This window comes from Penicillium canescens, assembly GCF_028828765.1.
Source record: "Penicillium canescens strain IBT 15451 chromosome Unknown utg000005l_segment0_segment0, whole genome shotgun sequence".
Lineage (NCBI taxonomy): Eukaryota > Fungi > Ascomycota > Eurotiomycetes > Eurotiales > Aspergillaceae > Penicillium > Penicillium canescens.
The window spans coordinates 2,080,969-2,099,050 of NW_026703967.1; the positions used below are offsets into that span (position 1 = coordinate 2,080,969).

Sequence of the window (18,082 nt, forward strand, 5' to 3'; positions counted from 1 at the left end):
ATTGGCTTAAGGACCCGGTGAACAGGACAACACAATTATTCTCTGTACAGTGTACACGTATGTGTCGGTAATAGTTTGGTAATATGCAAGTCGCCCCTAGCGTCTGTGCGGGAAGACCCTTCGTGTTCCTGAGTTAGCGCCTTGTTTGGGTGATTTGTTAGGGCTCCAAAGGCCATAGTTCGGATACGATGGAGCCCAATTTGGATAGTCCCATAGTCCGCGTGTCTCAACGCCCAATCATACATCTCAGCTTCACCTAAAAATCAATAATCATTAAAACAAAGGAAGAAAAATAAGCCACAGGGCTCTCTAATGGACGAATGGCCCTTTCCCCAGGTTCGGACCTGGCTTATTATTTAGGGCATTCCGGGCCCTGTCCGATTTTTCCCTTTTCTCCTGCAGGCACTTTAAGAGATTTCTCTATACACTCGTTTACCAATTACTCGTTTTATCTTGAGCAGCGCTCTCCCCACGCTCTTTACCATACATTCCTTGACGCTCGTTTGCGCACATTCTAAAACAAGCCCCAAACAGCCATTGTCTCATTGTGAAGCCTCATACTGCGACATACCAAATCTTCCATACTTCACGCCAGTTTAACATCAGACTTTTCACCTTGATCCAATTCATCTCAATTACTCATACATCAATTGATTACTGTTGCGCATAAATCGCCACAATGAAGTTCACCACTGTCATCACCTCCCTCCTCTGCCTGGCAGCTGCCCCGTTGGCTCTCGCAGAGGACGACGTCACATCGACTGCGACGACCACCATCACCAAGACTCTGATCCGGGTCAACTCGGTGACTCCCACTCCCACCCCGAGCTCCAGCATGGTTACCGTGTCGGCTACCTCGACCCCTCTGTCTCGTGCTTCTTCGACCACCTCGGCTGTCGCAGCCGCCAGCTCGACTGGCGCTGCTGTGAACCTGGGCGCTGGCGTGCCAGCTGCCCTTATCGCGGGATCTTTCGCTCTCATCATGGGCCAGGCCCTGTAATTGGTGTGCATTGCGACGAGGCGCATTCATGCAAGCTGCGCTCAGCTATATTGGGTCCATTGTCCTCCTCGCCCTTTCTTTTTACAGCATGAATGCCGCCTTGTCTCTTCTCGCGAGCCGTTCATCTTCAGCAGAGCCGGGATTTATACGCTTTTTACTTCTTTTTACTTCTTTTTTTGGACTTTCTATTCCTCTCGGTTAGCTGGAGAACCCATTTTGGAGAGGAAACGGTTTTACGCTTCTCAAATACCCCAGTTCTTTTTTTTTTTTTGGCATGATTTCGCGGAACGATACGAGTTGACGCTGTTATTTAACCCTTCTCAACAACCTCTTTTTCGATTCTCCTGTCCATATTCGTTTGGCGGATGACTGTTTGATATGGCTCTTACCAATGGCGTGTTGTGTTGGATTTGGAACGGAGAGGATCTCATAGTCATCTACAGAACAATTGACACCTTTGTTTCTTGATACCCTATATAAAAATCTACGTTATAACTATACAACTACATGTATACAACTATGGAGTGCCGATCATTCCAAGCCGTGGCCTCCGGGGTCGGCTGATGGCCGTGCACCCACGCGTCTGATCTGATCTTATCTCTGGCATTCCAGTCTCGACTTCTTACCTCTTCTCTCTTTTCTCCCCTTTCCAGTTACAATAAAAAGTACAATTTACTATAGAGAGACCCCAGTTGATCCCATATTATCTCCCAATCGCGCAATTAGCGCGTTTGTTGACGCCCGTCCCTATCGCCGTCTCCACCACGCGTCGCACCTCAACTAGCACCAGACGAAAACCACCCTTCAGACTTCAGACCGAACCTGATGAACCACGCGGCCCCAAACCAAATATTCGTCTGAATCCAGCGCACCATCGCAATGGACGGCGAGATCCCTCTCCCTCCGCCGCGGCGAATCCGTCACCGCTCACCCGCGCACGCGGTCAACCCCTCGGCACCAGGCACAGGCCCAACCCCTGCAATCGCCTCGTTCCACAAATCGCAGCGCCTATCCCGCTTTGACGATCGCTCCAGCCAGCCATCTAGTGACCCCGCGCTCTTTTCCAGCGATGACATCCCCGCGTCTGGCTTGGAGAACTATCATGCGCCTGTGTCTGGCGCGGGCCGGAAACGGCGGTATCGTGGGACTTGGTGGGGGGAACAGGTGATTGATCCGAAGCGCAAGCGTGGGGAATTTAAGGATAAGAGAAATGTCGATAGTGGTGTCTGGATGGGGAGTGATGAGTCTGTTGCGGAGTCGCTTTTGCCGTCGGAGGATGGCTCAGCGTGGGGAGACGATTTGCGCAAGTCGGTGCTTGATCCGAGGAAGTCAGGAAACTCGACTCCTCTGCTTATCGGGACCGAGAATGCTTCTGCGCAGATGAAAGGTGTGGTTAAGAGACCTGAGGAGTCGGAGGAGCAGCGGTTTGCGAGGGAGGTTGTTAATGATTGCCTTGATAAAGGACAGGAGAGCATTGATCTTGGGTAAGCTCTTTGGTCGGATATATGCTTGATACAATGGTCTAATCAATTCTTCCCTTTAGCGACTTTCATCTGAAAGCCATACCCTCTGGTCTATTGCGACCTCTGCAGCATCTAACGAAGCTTCCCTCAGTCAAAGAAGCCCCAGTCTCTGAAAATGTCTTCACGTCTTTGCAGCCATTCCTTCGAATCTTCCTTCCCAACAACTCCCTCTCAACCTTGCACAACGACCTCTTCGAACTCAGCAATCTCAAGGTCCTTAGCTTGCGGAACAACAAGCTAACCGAACTTCCATCTACTATTCGCCGATTGACAGCCTTGCAAGTGCTGAATCTCTCAGTCAACCGACTGACCTGCCTCCCGTGGGAACTTATAAAGCTCATGCAAAAAGGCGAACTGAAGCACCTGACCGTACGGCCAAACTCATTCCTCCCAATCGAGGAAGCCCAGATCGCCGAATGGCACCACAACGCGACTAAAAGGCAGACAGAAGAGCCCGAGGAAGAATTTCTATCTAGCCAACTCCAATTCAACCACGACGAATCTTCAACCATCCGCAAGCCCTTCTGGGACCCAATCCACGTCGCCACAGGCCCAACAACCTTCCTAAACATGGAAGGCAACCCAGTCAGAGAGTCCACTCACCAACCCCTCCATAAATGCCGCCCCATCTCTCCGCGAACTCTCTCTCCGCACCGTGAGCAAGCTCCCCTACCTCGAGCAAGCCACAGACGAAGAACTAGCCGAGTACCCGGCCCTCCTCGTGCCTCTCCTCCGCCAAGCAAGAGAAGTGCGCGCAGCAGGCGGACAGCCCTGCTCTGTATGCGATCGTGAATTCGTGATCCCCCGCACAGAATGGCTGGAATGGTGGGATATTACACCATGCGAGAACGGTATGAAAATGCCGCGTCATTCTGGCGAGAAACTTCGGCCTTTGCCATTCCGTCGGCTTGGGTGTAGTTTGTCCTGTGTTCCCGGATCACAGTGAACGTGGAACTTTCTTTGATTGATTGCATATACTTCCTCATGTGAGCCTTGCTTTCGGGTTTAATATAATTTTGGTGTACAAAGATTGCATGTAGATCTTCGGTGCTGGGATTCTTTGTATTTTGGTTATTGGACATGCTAGTTTGTGATGTGTCCTTGTAGAAATTATGACAAATACGTTTGTTGGTCTTTGTAATTGTTTTTGAACTTGATTTGGTATCAATTCTGGTATCAATTGACTTTAATGAGGCTCGCTTATTCTGTTTGCGCAGCCTGTCTTACCGCGAGCCTTGCAGTAGCACTCGAGTGGTTTATTATGCTGACCAACTCTGTGCTTTGCTAAGAAATATGTAAATTCTGCTGAGAAATTTATATCACTTGCTGGACAATCACTGGACATAAAGGTGCCCTAACTACATATCGCAGATGTACAGATCATATCCAACTATAGTTAAGCTCCATAGACAAAAAGCCTGGAGAGTAAGCCAAGCTAATTGATACCAACCTAAAGATATATATAAAGAGATCCATCTATCCCAAGAGTCCCCCAAACATCAAACACCAAGGAAACCCACAAACCAAGTCCCAAACCACAAATCAACCCACCACGACCAAAATGCCAACCTTCACCAAACCAAACCGACCCTAACCTGGCTAATAAAAGGCACATCCTCAGGCATAAGCCTCTCCCTCGCCCGAGCCACCCAATCTGCTAACCAAAACGTGATAGAAACATCCCGCAATCCATCCCGCACACCAGAGCTAGTATCCGAAATCGCCTCCATCAGCAGCGAATGGCACGCCCTAGATGTGAACGACCCATCCACGCCAGCGGCACTCCTAGCCAAGCTCACCGTGTCCGGAACCACAATCGACGTGCTGGTGAACAGTGCCGGCTTCTGCATGGCTAGGGCTCTAAAGCAGATCTCAGACGATGAGATGCGCAGTCAGGTGGAGACGTTGTTTTTTGGACCGCATCGGCTTGTTAAGACTTTTGTCCGGGTATGCGAGAGAGGAGGTTTGGGGTTGTGCTTAATCTTAGTTCTGGGGCTGGGTTGGTGGGTGGGGAAGGGTTAGGGACTTATGCTGCTGCTAAGGCTGCTGGGGATGGTATGTTCTCTTTCTGGTTTCTGGTTTCTGGTTCTTTGCTTTATCGGTTTATACTTTGATGTTTTGTGTTTATTGACTGGTGTCTATGCTATATAGGGTTATCCAAAGTTCTCACTAAGGATCTCGCTCCGTTCAACATCCCTGTCTTGACGGCTTGATTCAGTACGTTCAATACTGGAATTGGGAATGCTGGTGTTATGGCTAGTGAGGCTTTGCCTGGAGATTATGAGGCTTCGGCTGCTTCTCAGGTTATTGAATACCTGCAGAGTGGTGCGTTTGCTGCGGATGGAGACAAGGATAAGGCGCTAAGACTATTTGTGAGATTGTGATAGGTGAGGGTGTTAGTGCTAGAGATGAGGAGGAGCGGTTCTTCCTTTTGGGTCGGGATATGATTCCTCATGCTAAGGTGGTGCAGGATCAGTTAGGCCGTATTCTTGAGGCTTTTGGGGAGGTTGCTCGGAATGCGTATATTGATCAGAAGTGAGACTGAAATCGAGGCTTTGCTTTATCAGTTTAGATGACCAAGTTGTCGTGAGAACTCAAGAAAGATGAGATCGTCGCCGAGTTTTCCGATAGATGGTGTTTTAATTTAGGTGAATAGTGAATTGTATTTTTGAGCCGCAATCAGCTGTGTTTGAGCACACTTACTACTCTAAGGATGTATACGGCCAAGAACATGGCTTAGCAGAATTGGTGAAGGATAGCCAAGTCTCGAAAGCAATGGAATACATTTGCGTTTTCATCACGAAGTAAAGATTTAAACGATTGACCCGCGGTGCATCCCAGCCGCTTCAACCATGCCTGCACACTTTGCAATCGCCCAGCACACTGGGATGTTCTCACTCAACGCCAGGCAGAATCAAGTCATGAAAAGGAAAATCAGAAAGTTCGCTAATAAGCATGCTTCAATACAAAGAGAGCAAATTTCACACACGCTGTGACGGGGAATGATGAAAAGGAAAAGAGTGGACTAATATAGAAAGGTTAGCGGTTACGGTCCGCACGAGCCTGGTGCCAAATCGTATCACCGCTCAGGGCCGAGAAACTAAGGGTTGCTAGGTTTCTCCAACTTGACTGTGGCGCAGAGTTTGCATGATCCCCAAGTAGACCTGCAGTTTGCTCGGCATCGGAAGCATCATCTGTGGCGCCTTCGATTAATACCGGAGCGGAGGACGCGCCAGCCCGGGGAATGGACTCAGAGGAATGGAAATCATTGGATTGTTCATGGAGGCTCTGAGAGTCAGGAGTCTGACAGTGAGCCATTGAACGCACAACGTCGCCTTTACAGATCGGGCAGGTTCGTCGACGGGTAGTCAACCAGGGTGTGCTGGTGAAAGGGTTAGCATTGCTCGGAGTTGATATACCATTATAACTTACATGCACTCCACATGGAATTCATGGCCACACGGCAAGCTCATGACCCGGCTCTGGCCATCGATATATTCCTCAAGACAGACAACACACTCAACCTGCCTTCCGGTGTACTTGCGTCGCCACAACGTGGAGCCGGTTTGTAGGCTGCACTTCTCTTCCCTGGGTAGCACGGATGAGTCTAACATAGTTCCCGACACTGTTTGCGAACGGGATCGGTTTGGTCGAGATGCGCTTGGCTGGATCTCGTTGCCAAGAAGTGGAGAGGTTGGCGAGAGAGCACCAGGGCTAGAGGGACGCGTTGAACCGGATGATGACGAAGAAGTAGTGGTGATTGTGTGATAAGTCCGGACAGGAAGTCGTTCAATGACTGACTTTGGCGCACGCCATCGACGGCGCCGGATTCGAGACCGAAGCAGCAGTAGCGCGTACACCACAGTTAGTGTAAGCAGCGGACTGATGACAAGTACTAGTAGCGTATCGAAGAAGGGGCTGGTGGACATGCTCGTGGGAGTCATTGTAACCCAAAGACCTTCATGCTCAAAAGACTCTGCGCTAGGGCGACTTGACGATTGAGGGCCGGGTTGAACTTTCTGGTTGGCTACTGTGCCTTTCTGAAGCGAAGGCGATGACGAGGGCAAAGTCTCTTTTTTGGACTCATCTCCCCAGCTGGAGAACCAGCCCTTGGTCGATGAAGCAGAAGATTCAATTTCTGCATTGGCTCCAACAGATTGTTTCGCAGAAGCCTTCACGCCCGAGTCATGAGAAAAACTGGATTTGTCGATGCTTTGATATTCTCCGCTGCCGGGAGTGATGCTACCACCCTGAAGAATATTGGATGACGAAGCAGTGTCTTTTTCTGCATTCGCAGTCTTGGATGTGTCCTTGCCTGTCGTAGAGGTACTCGCTGTCGAAAGCGTGTCGCTCTTAAGAGGCATCAGATCGGGATCTCTCCAATCTTGAACTCCAATGACAAAGTCATCGTCGCCAAAGCTTTCCGGTGACATATCGGCCTTGTTAGAACCCTCCAATTTGTTGTCCAATTTGGCACGAGTGCGGCGATTGAGATCTGTTGACCTCTTCCATGCGCCTTGTGGGGTTAGTGGGGTTTCTTTTTCGTCCCACGAGCCTAGGTTAATCCAGTCAATGTTGCCACTGCTGGGCGGGCGTCGGCTGTCCTCCAAATGGCCTGAGCCGGCGTACTTATCGCACAACCCCAGGAGCGAGCCAAGTGCACGGAAGAAACCACCTTTCGAATGAGATGGTGTTGCAGGCCTCTCTTTGGCAGTCGAGTGGACACTGGCGCTAGGGGTTGGTGTAACCGAAGCCGTCGTTGAAGTGGCCACTTGCTCTTTGTCGGCATCCGGCTGACCTGCTTGACTCGATTGAGATGATTTCAACACATCTCCCAGGCTAGCAGTACCTCCCGCATGTCCAGGAATCAATGAAGATAGAAGATGGGCGGTGGTGTAGGAGGTGAATAATGCTGGAATCGTGACATTTGAGGTATCGCCCCGCGCATACATGGTGACCAGGTTGCCACCTCGAGTATCATCGCCAACGATCACAGCGATTCCTCCTCGCCGTTGCGCCCATTTGACCTTTTCCAGGAATCCACAGCCGCCTCGACTCAACAAGACCACTTTGCCCTGGATCTCGGCAGTCTCCTGTAGCGATTGGATATCGGCATGCGCGGGTGGCTTGTTTTGAACATAATCTCCATACTTCTGACTCATACCGGGGTTTGAAGCCCCGGATTCGGGCAGTGGATGATGCAGGTGGTCGTCGGTGCCATCATTCGACGGCGGGGTAGTGGTATCATCTCTATCGTTCTGCGGAGTGGTGTCGGCCTGCGACACCGACCGCTGCGGGCGATTTGGCAACTGATCATTCGCTGTGCTACCTCCGGGCTTGCCGGAACTCTGATCCGTGCCCTTGGAGGCTTTGTCCTGCTTCTTTTGGTTGGCGCCCTCGCCCCAGCCGGGAATATCGGAGCAGCCCAGTTCTCCTTCCACGCCACCGGCAAGTCCGCCCTCTCCAAAGCCACTTCCTACCCACAACTGGCCACTCAAGCCCTTTATCGGCAGGAGCGGACCAAATGCCGCTGGCCGAGCAAGGAAGAACGTCGAGTTGTCATCGGTGAGACTGATGATGGCCGACGGAGGGAAAAGCGAGGATGGTATATTGAAAGAAAACAAGGAATGCAACCGGCTCGTCCGACCAGCAAGCGTTTTGGGAGTCGCCACACGAGGCGAAGTGAGCGCGGAAAAGATGGTGAGGAGGATCGGGAAGAAGATTAGGCAGAAGAGCACGATAATCAAGCGTGGCGGTCGCATGTCTGGTAGATGAGGCTGTCCTCAACGAGTAGCTCAGAAATTGATCTTGGAGTGTATCGAGGGAGTGATATGCGGGACCGTATCACTGTACTTCTAAAGTTTGGGGTTATCTCTTATGACCAATCCAACGGTTGGCGGCAAGTGATCAGGCTGCCACTCATCGAGCACAATGAGCAGCACCACGGCTGTTTGAAAGAAACCGCAGGTGACCACACCAAAAAGGAGACAAGGAGATAAGGAGACAGTTGAAGTCAGGTGGAGAAGGAGACTCGGGAACTGATGATCGATTACCTAACTGGAGTCTGTGACGGCATGTTCACCGTGTCATGTGTTGGAGTCACATGACCATATACACAAACTTTCAACCTCAAGTTCATGTTGGTGGGCACAACATATGGATGTTGTAGATGTCTGCCCTACATATTGAAACGTTATATGCCTCTACCTCTAGCTGTGAAACACTAGGTCAAAGAAGGCTAAGTCAAAGTGGCAAACAAAGTTACGTCAGTGAAACAAAAATAAGCCCTGAACAACAAACAACACAACTGTAAAGCTAGTGTGCACGCAAGAGTCCATGTCTATGTACTGCTACAGAGTGCAATGCAGACATCTATTAAGATCTTGGTGAAGTAATGTTCTGGTTCGCGGACGATCTGCTGATCATGTCATCATGGCTAGGCAGCTGCGTAATCCACCGCCTTTTCGGTGAATTATCTAACACTTATGGCCTACACCTGCGCATGTATGGAGACATATACAGTACACAACGAGGTTTCTTACTTACATCCAAGGACAGGATATTTTTGGACGATCAGCGATAAGGCTAGCTCCACTTACTCTGTGGGGCTTATGATATTAGCCCCGCTAGACATGACGTATCTAATTCGCCTTGATCGTTCTATGGGAATTATTCTAGAATCTCTTCTACTGCTTACTATACTTTGAACCTCAATATAGGAGGAACTACCAACTTAACATAAAGCTAATTGTAGCTATTCCCTGTCAAAAACTGGATGGACAGAACAATTGGCAACCGTGGAGCCAGCCCACTTAATATGAAACCATGGTCGTACCCCTAAGCTACCTAGCCTATTGCTGCATAGCTTACCTCCACGGTCGTATGGACTCAAACCTTGAGGACCTGGTTCAGTGGCGTTCTAACCCATGCAGATCCGGGACATGACGACGGATGACATTAAACGTTCTCCTCATTTTCAGCCAAGAATCTGATAATGGTTGATTTAACCCGTTTGGCACGTCATGGAAGAGGGAAAGAAGACATCTGATGGGTCTTTATCCACGTTTCACTGGTGCTGGTATTCGTGTACCCCCGCGTTATGGCGTCACCAAATTTCCGCAAATAGCGACCTTGTAGTAGCTGATCGAGATCAATCATGGCCCAAAAAGCATATAAGTCGACTGTGATTCCCAATCGCTAAAGTAATATTAAGAATTGCAAGAACCAACAACTCGGAAATACTTGATCCAAACAATCATCTTTCAACCCTTCTGTTTCTCAACACTTTGCATTAACACCTCTTTTATAACCAATTTATCACTATGTCGAACCTCATGCACAAAGTCAAGGATGTCATGACTGGCCATCACGACAAGAACGAGAAGCACAACACTCATGAGTCCAAGGCGTCTCAAAAGGTGGATGGTTCGTTAATTCACACCCCACCCTCAGAACATGGCACTAACAATTCAATGCATAGATACCCGCCATGCCTACGGATCCTCTCATAATACCACTAAAGACCACGATTCGAACCAATACAACTCTGTCGGTGCTGGCTCCAACACCTATGCCTCTGAAACTGGTGCTGGCTATGAGTCTGGCGCCCACCACGGCTCCAGCATGGGAACTGGCAACTATGGCACCGGCAATGCCACCGGTGGCTATAGTTCGGGTACCCACCACGATTCCAGCATGGACAGAATGAATGGTGCGTACAATCAACCGACCCCTTCCTTTTATTGGCAAAGCAATTGACCGTGGCAGAACCCTCCAACACCTATGGATCGTCCACTACTGGCCCCACAGGTTCTGGTGCCTACGGTGCCACTACTGGCAGTGGTACTGGCATGGGCGACAGTGGTATTGGTGGCTACAACTCTGGCGCCCAGGACTCTAGCATTAACCCCTCTAACACCTACGGGTCCTCTACTACCGGCACTGGTAACTATGGCGCCGGTATGGGTAACACCAGCTCAGGAACCTACCATGACTCCCGCAAGGGCCCTATGGATATCGGTTCTACTGGAGGAAACTATGGCTCCGGCTCTGACAATTACGGATCGAGCAACATGGGCGGATATGGCTCAAGCACCATAAATGCCGGCCCTCATGACTCCAAGATTGCCAACAAGCTGGACCCTCGCGTCGACAGTGACCTAGGTAAGCTAAGTCGTTCCTCATCACCATTTCTTAGGGCTCAGCTAACGTTTACCTCCATAATAGACGGCCGCGCACAGCGCACTGGAAACACTGGCTCCACTGGACACTCCAACACCTACGGCTCCAGCAACCCTATGACTAGCACTGGCCGCGATAACTACGGTAGCTCCACTGAAGGCTACAACACTCGGTCCCATGCCAGCCACAACATGCCTTCTCAAATGGACTCCCGCGCTGAGCCCGGCTACGATACTCGCTCTGGTCAGCAGTTCGGCGGCAACGCTACCGGTGGTAGCAGCTACAACGACCACAGTTCAAGGACCAGAAAGACCTCCGGTCCTCATAACTCTGACTTGCTGAACAAGCTTGACCCTCGTGTCAAGGAATCCAAGCAGGACACTATGGCCAACCAGCGCGGCGGATTCTAGATCATCCATTGTGTTTTGGACATCACGACTAATTAGTTTCTCCTCGTACTTTTAGCTTTATGAGTATGATGCAATTTGATATTTACATTCTTTATAATTCAGCTTTTGCATAAAATTTCCAAGGTTATATCGACCGTTATCAATGGATCTATAATGCTAGAGAAAATATATCAAGAGACAAACCCGTTTACCTGTCTTGCCGTGGGAGCTTATATATGATATGCCTTAGTTTCAATGCACTTCCTGGTATTTTAAGCCCTCGGATACATAAATAGCTCAAACACTGAGCCCAGACCATGTCTTCCTTACGATGAAGAGAAATAATGATAAGCTAGTTCGTTTTTCCCGCATAGGTGGTAGCCTGGCCGCGACAATACGGCGACAATACGAACTGTTCCGTCGCTTTAAGTCCCCACAACTACCTCCTGGACTTTCTTCCTCGTTTCTCTCCAGCCCTTCAACCCCTTTCATTATATCTGATCATTCAATTGCCAGAAATATTAATAAGCATTCCCCAAAGTTCATCCACTGAGCTCTCATGCCGCCATATTGGTAAGAGTGCACCAGTGACGATCTTCCCCATGGTGATGTGCAATCAAGCCTATATGGAACTCTATAACTTCATGGAATCGAGTCAATCGCGAGTACTTTCTTATTTCCAGACCTATTCTGTACCTGGGAGTGTAAGGCCAGCACCTCTATCTGGGTACGTAACATCATGGATACTAGAATCGCTGACGAAATATGATACAGTTATATCGGATGAAGACGAAAGAGGTGTATATGTGCTTGTGGGCGTCGCAACGCGTTATTGAAACAGAGAGGCCAACCTAGCATTTGCGAAACCAGCAGCAGGAACAGTGTCTGTGGCACCCCGAGTTGCACTGTTCGTAGAGCTTAGTTCAGATCATAAGAAAGCAAATAGAAATCTCACTTTCTACCTATCTTGTTGTAGATTACCATCGGCGCTTCGTAGTTTGAGCTGGTATTCAAGTCTGTCTGCCATTTGTATTTGGAGAGGTCTAGCACGCGAACAGGCTCGAACACGTTGCTGCACGCCCCATCGGTGAGCGAGGAAGCCCCGGCATGTATCTCGCCTCCGAGAACGATCATCTGCGAGCCACGAAATGTCTAGCAAACACCAGTGAGGGCGTCGTGTTCGATAGTCGAGTTGACTTACGGCTCTTCATTGGTCTGGTTGGACAGCCTCGGTGGTATAACACACGAACAATATCAATTTTGTGGCATAGAGTGTGGACCCAGAGACATGGCTTGCATTCACATTGTGGAAGAATGTAAAGTAAGCTGCTAATTACATCTTAGTGGGAGGTCAATTTAGCCACGTGCGTGCCTAACTGATTCATTTACGCTTACATCTCATGGCCCGTAAAGAGGCAGGCAAATCTGTCCGACATTTGGCAATGTGGATGCTACTAGGTAAAAAGATGTAGTGTGTTTCCAATAGGTGAAGGAAATGTATGCATGAATGACAGGGACGGATATTAGTGGCAAATAAAGCACATTCTCTCCCCGTCTTATTGGACTAGAATAACATTCTCTATGTTCGATCTGCACAGTCCTTATTCCTGCCCTTGTGTTGCTGGATCAATTCCTTTCCGTAATCATTCCCATTAGGTGTCCTCACAAGTGTGTGAATATGGAACTTTCGAGGCTCCTTGTTGGACAGAAAAACACCACTGTGATGATCAAACTCAAAAAGTATCACCGGTGAATGAATGCTATAGTAAAAAGCGTCATGTTCACCGAATTGACCAATCCAAGCAAAATAAGTCTCGTTCCAATATTCATCGATCTCAGACATGCGGGCTTGTAAAGCGCCCTCTGGTAGATAATCCAAACTCAATTCTAGGATATTGCGGACTTGTTTCTGCTCCCAAGCCTGAAATTTGGAAACCAAGCAACCTTCGTAAGGAATAATCCGGTTATCTTGAAATGCGCCCCCGAGATGTCGCTGATCGGCACGATGATACCTCCAAGTTGGAAGGTTGGCACAGTAAATGTCGGCCGAGACCTGGACGACAGCGCGCGTCGCTTCATCCATCGAAGATATGAGGCGCAGGCCGGCTTTCTCCTGTTGGACAAATAGCTCCGTTCCTTTGCCAGGGCCCTCATCGATGATGTTTGGTTCAGCGCCCATGAATATTGGAGTGAAAACCATCTGTTTCCCAATCACCAGGCAGTTCAAACAGAGGTGGTGCCCATATAGCTGCCATCCCCAAGGCTCTTTGGACGAAGGGGTACCGAAGATGGCAAAATTGTAGGAGAGCTCGTTCAGAACATTCTCCCCACGGACCACTTTACCGAGAAAGCCGTTGATCTTCATGCAACCGCGTACTTTTTCATAACCAGATGGTGACAGACTTGCCTGGAGCAGGCCATATATTGCCTGTACTATCTCGGTCTTGACTTCCTCCAAGCGTAGCCCGTGGTGAAAAACGTATATTTCGGGGTTGCTCCAAGATCGCCATTCCGGCGCATCAATTGGATAGCTCATTCTTTCCCTGTCTGATTTGGAGAGCTTTGAGAGGAGATGTTTCGCTGCAATGCACATTTCCCTAGCAGGTGCTCCAAGATCCGTGTCTTCATTCGCAAGTTGATGAACTTCTTGGTTGACTTTGCCATTGGACGAAATTCCCTGATATGGCTCATCGTAAAGAACTTTCCACTTTTGCATCCAGCCAATCATGAACGGCTCGGCGCAACGGTGGGCTGCCCACTGATATGTGTCGGAATTTGTGAGTTGCACACTCCTTGGGTTGTCACTCGGGGGGATATAATCACGAAAGGACTGATATTGACTCATATTCAATCAAAAATCCAAAAGATCAGAATGCCTGTATCAAGAATAGATTGATGTATTGAACGATCCCAACCTGGGAATATTCGAGAATCTTATGCACAATCAAATGTGGGTTCGGTTCCCATACGAGCTGCCCACGAAAGCAGAGACCCCACATTCTCAAGGAAGGGGGCCGGGCCTTATTAGAACTACCATGTTTTCCTGATCCTAATGGGATGATAGGATGCTTTTTTTGGTCTCGCAGCCCACTTCCTTAACTTAGCAGAGCACGAGCACTCACTATGTTTGACTGGGAAAACGACGTCTTCTTATCAACCTGGGATAAGAAGTATGTGTCGACAAATTTACGACCGGGAAGCAAAGATTTTGACGCAGAAAGTTTTAAAGAGCTCCAACAAGATATTGATCGCAGTGGTAATGTAACTGGGGTTTCTTATTGCATTCTTGTATGATATCCCACCCTCCTTAATTTTCGTCAAACTCTTACGCTGATGCGAGCCCTAAGGCTGTCGTGTTCTGTGCTCTGAACCGTGCAGATGTAGTTGGCCGAATCTTTGACCAGGTCACTGCAGATATGACGCCTGAAGACAGCATGGAGACCTTCAAGCGCCTGAGAGAAGCTATAACGATCGTTTATCCTTTCTTGGGAATGCCATCCTGTATTCCAGCCTGTTATGGAGTCATCGGAGTGATTCAGAAAAAGGGTTCCCAATACGCCTCGGACGATAGACTTCGATCCAGCATCATTACGCAGGAAGATATGGACAAGGGACAAGAGCTTCGACAACGCGTTTACCACGGTGTTGGTAACTCGGAAATATTCCAGTTAATGGACAAGTATTTTGGTGATCTTTGTAGGTGAAGTGAAAGCAACATCTCATAAAGTGATCGAGTGGTGCTGACGGCTTTTTAGTTGCCTGCTCTACGGCCATAACATGGGGCTACTTGATCTCGAAGGCGAATGAACATGTATTCACCGAACAAGAATCACATCTTATCGTTGCTTCTGCCATTATAGCACTTGGTGCAGCGCGGCAAGCGAGGAGCCATATCAAAGCGACCATCGGACTTGGCAACGATGTACTAGTTGTTAAGTCCGTGGTCAATGTCGTGAGAAAACTTGCCAAGTGGGCTGGCATCTCGATCAACCTGCCCAATGTCGATGAATGTGCGGAGGAATTGTATGCGAATATAAGGCAGCAACTGAAGTAGAATGGGGGTTTCAAGAAAGCGCCGGAAGCGATTGGAGTGTGTTGATTCCAAAATAGTATTATAACAAATATACTTCTCCAGTTTGATCGCCATTGTGCCTGGAATATTGATTTCCAGATGTGCAATGAAGGTTTTCTATCTTCCTTTCCCGGGGGCCATCGATATCAACGTTGATAATGGATTAATTTTATGGCACATATAATCTATCTGGGCACCACCCATCTCGCTTTGTTGACTAGCGCAACTAAATCCCCTTTCTCGTTTCATATTATTTTTTTCAATTACCCAAAGCGAAATATTGTTTACAAATTCGTGGGGCTAAACCCACATTCTGGCTCTGGGTAGGAGTTGACGCTTATAGAGGGCTAGTTGCATCACTTTTTCTTAGACTGCAGCAACAAGCCTAAATCAAATTTTGCAGTCCTCGAAATGTCTTTTACAAATCTTGTTCGATTCGAAGATGACCAAGGTGCTATACATTACGGCGATGTTCCCGAGGATTGCCTCTTAGATATCATCGGGTGCCGAGTACCCATTCTCGCTGGGGACCCATTTGAAGATTCACTACAACTCACGGGTCAACAGGCGGTGGTTTACAAGGTATTAGTGCCTCACATATGAACGCAAGTAGGGTGTGAAGATTTACCTCAAATCGACAGGTCCTGCCGCCGATTGAGAGCGTGCCTGTTTTCCTTTGTATTGGGTTGAATTATGCCGAGCACGCGAAGGAAGCAAATGTATGGCATTGCATTGTTATTGCAGGGCATTATTTCTAACGAAGTGCCAGCTTCCAATACCACCAAGCCCGGTCCTATTCATCAAACCAGCCGGTTGGTCCTCCCCTGTTTCTTCTATCACTATTGATTCCCAGTACCTTTTCCAGTGTTGAGCTACAGGTCAACTAAAGACGCTGTGTATACAGATGCTCTCGCCGGGCCACATGATCAAATAGAAATACCAGATCATGCCAAAATGTTGGACTACGAGGTTGGTAGATACTATCTTTTTCCCCTATTTGTATTGTTGCTAAACTCTTGCAACTCCCCCAGGGCGAGCTTTGCTTTATTGTGAAGCGAGACGCGAAGAATATTTCTGCCAGTCAGGCACAGGAGTACATACTCGGTTACACGGCAGGAAACGACATTTCATCTCGGCTATGGCAGCGTCCTCCTTTGGCTGGGGGACAATATTGTTATGCTAAGGGTTTCGACAAGTTCGCGCCTATTGGTCCGACAGTGCGACACGCTAGTAAAATAACCATGGACAGCGTTAGCCTTCAGACGTTGGTCAACGGCAAAGAGAGACAGAGCACTCTAGCCAGCGATATGTTGTTTTCTCCCAGCAAGATTCTCGAGCACCTTTCCAGCGGCTGCACGGTGCGCAAAGGTACTGTGGTCATGACGGGAACCCCGAGTGGTATCGCCGGGCGAATGAAGGGGGAACCATGGCTGCGAGATGGCGATGTGGTGGAGGTCTGCATTAGCGGAATTGGCAAAATCACGAATCAGATTGTGATGCCCTGCCACAATCGATTATAATGATGGTCGATAGTCAAGGAATAGATGTGTCGGGACAGATTTGGCTATATTGGGGGAGTTGGTGACTGGGATCAAATAATTTTGAAATCAATAACGCATCACAGCCATTGGCTAAGGTCGGTAAATTCGTGCGTACTTAGCTTTCAACCCATGATCTCGTAGTGATAAAATAGAGGCTCCAGTCTGAAAAACTTCCCAACGGAGCGATAACCGACGTGTTCTATTTTCGTTCGACGGTCCTTCGGCGCTTTTCGTAGAGTGCAGTAACCGGTCAGTCGTTTACTCTGCCGTCGATTGAGTGTCAAATGGAACCGCCAATTCCCGTAACCCTCATGATGGTACAGAAGATCGGGATGTGGAAGAAGATGTTTGACGGTTCTCGCCCTTGAATTCGAATCCCAATAGAGAATTGTGCCGCAAAAGTATTGAGGGTGAAATTGCAGGAGCTACTTATTTCAAACGTGTGACGAGAATTTCCAAGGGTAAGCCTTTCCTTTTTAACTATTAGGGGGTAAGCTAACTTTCGACCTGAGGTAAAGGTACGATTAAAATTTACAAAATGCCTCAAGGCCTACGAAAATGCCTTGATCATTATTCGGCACGGAGCGTGAGACCCTAGAACAGCATAGTAAATGTCTACTACATATTGTTATGAAATTTTAAAAGACGTTCCTCAAGATGCCCTAAATAAGACACGACATATCATTGATGGTGATTGATCACGACGTATCTGAAAATCGATAGGATTATAATATCACTTTAACATAATAAATCGGATATATCAGTCTGTATTATAGATTCTATTCAAAGGCATCATTTACTATGTAACTAGAAGCCAACTCAAATGTCTGGCTAAGCGCGGCACCCTTTGGATAGAGTTCTCTATACCTGGCTCACATGCCGATGTGATGCCGATGTGGTGGTCAAATGTGGGGAGCCAATCGGCGTTAGTGAAACATGCTTTGTATGGCGAGGAGAAACCCCGGTTGTCGAAAGTTAAATCGAAAACGATAGGTTATTAAATTCCAGCTCAACGATGTCGGCCGGCCCTTGACAGCAACGCCCTGCTGCAGCATTTATTTTTGCCAGCAGGAAAAGTATTCCCCTAGCCTAGTTATTGCCTGAGGGACACAACTTCTACTCGGTATAGCTAATTCGTTGGCGATACGTCACAACAGCCCCACAACATCTCCAATCTTATCCGCCAAAGGTGGACGCACTACTCTCTGTCCGACAAGTCTCCTAATCCGGATTCCAAAATGACCGAGACTGCGCAAGGTATCATTCGCCAAAGTTCAAGCTCCACCCATGGGTGCTTGTGTCGTTCTCGGCATAAAAGGATTGTTGTATTGTGTGGCGTTCGATGGGTTAGGGATCTTGTAAGAGAGGTACAGAAC

The 18,082-nt window shown here is 48.5% G+C and overlaps 7 protein-coding genes across 7 annotated transcripts; 4 read left to right on the plus strand and 3 right to left on the minus strand.

Annotated features, from left to right (window-relative positions):
* Nucleotides 1-679: 679 nt before the first annotated feature.
* N7446_008380 (uncharacterized protein) lies at nt 680-1,000 on the plus strand (the record flags this gene model as incomplete). Its single annotated transcript, XM_058517125.1, has 1 exon — nt 680-1,000. The coding sequence occupies one exon, from the start codon at nt 680-682 to the stop codon at nt 998-1,000; it is 321 nt and encodes a 106-aa protein (XP_058370771.1).
* An 879-nt stretch (nt 1,001-1,879) lies between these two features.
* N7446_008381 (leucine-rich repeat domain-containing protein) lies at nt 1,880-3,469 on the plus strand (the record flags this gene model as incomplete). The annotated part of the gene is made up of 3 exons (XM_058517126.1): nt 1,880-2,484; nt 2,544-3,063; nt 3,110-3,469. 3 exons carry the CDS (start codon nt 1,880-1,882, stop codon nt 3,467-3,469), a joined length of 1,485 nt encoding a protein of 494 aa, XP_058370772.1.
* A 625-nt stretch (nt 3,470-4,094) lies between these two features.
* Nucleotides 4,095-4,373, minus strand: N7446_008382 (uncharacterized protein; the record flags this gene model as incomplete). Its single annotated transcript, XM_058517127.1, has 1 exon — nt 4,095-4,373. One exon carries the CDS (start codon nt 4,371-4,373, stop codon nt 4,095-4,097), a length of 279 nt encoding a protein of 92 aa, XP_058370773.1.
* An 873-nt stretch (nt 4,374-5,246) lies between these two features.
* On the minus strand, nt 5,247-8,546 carry N7446_008383 (PA and RING finger domain protein). The gene is made up of 2 exons (XM_058517128.1): nt 5,956-8,546; nt 5,247-5,905 (listed from the first exon to the last, which is right to left on the minus strand). Exons 1-2 carry the CDS (start codon nt 8,283-8,285, stop codon nt 5,563-5,565), a joined length of 2,673 nt encoding a protein of 890 aa, XP_058370774.1. The 5' UTR covers nt 8,286-8,546; the 3' UTR covers nt 5,247-5,562.
* Nucleotides 8,547-9,845: 1,299 nt separating this feature from the next.
* Nucleotides 9,846-11,114, plus strand: N7446_008384 (uncharacterized protein; the record flags this gene model as incomplete). Its single annotated transcript, XM_058517129.1, has 4 exons — nt 9,846-9,948; nt 10,004-10,234; nt 10,291-10,686; nt 10,750-11,114. The coding sequence occupies 4 exons, from the start codon at nt 9,846-9,848 to the stop codon at nt 11,112-11,114; spliced, it is 1,095 nt and encodes a 364-aa protein (XP_058370775.1).
* Nucleotides 11,115-12,672: 1,558 nt separating this feature from the next.
* N7446_008385 (DUF3500 domain-containing protein) lies at nt 12,673-13,938 on the minus strand (the record flags this gene model as incomplete). The annotated part of the gene is made up of 1 exon (XM_058517130.1): nt 12,673-13,938. One exon carries the CDS (start codon nt 13,936-13,938, stop codon nt 12,673-12,675), a length of 1,266 nt encoding a protein of 421 aa, XP_058370776.1.
* Nucleotides 13,939-14,216: 278 nt separating this feature from the next.
* Nucleotides 14,217-16,685, plus strand: N7446_008386 (fumarylacetoacetate hydrolase family protein; the record flags this gene model as incomplete). Its single annotated transcript, XM_058517131.1, has 8 exons — nt 14,217-14,349; nt 14,472-14,789; nt 14,849-15,116; nt 15,543-15,747; nt 15,807-15,884; nt 15,935-15,977; nt 16,070-16,134; nt 16,197-16,685. The coding sequence occupies 8 exons, from the start codon at nt 14,217-14,219 to the stop codon at nt 16,683-16,685; spliced, it is 1,599 nt and encodes a 532-aa protein (XP_058370777.1).
* Nucleotides 16,686-18,082: the final 1,397 nt, after the last annotated feature.

Excerpts from the sequence above, each read along its gene's own strand:
- N7446_008383 (XM_058517128.1), bottom strand. The coding sequence starts at position 8,285 with ATGCGACCGCCACGCTTGATTATCGTGCTCTTCTGCCTAATCTTCTTC. Across the intron at positions 5,906-5,955 it reads GAATTCCATGTGGAGTGCAT|CACACCCTGGTTGACTACCC; the intron begins GTAAGTTATAAT and ends CCCTTTCACCAG.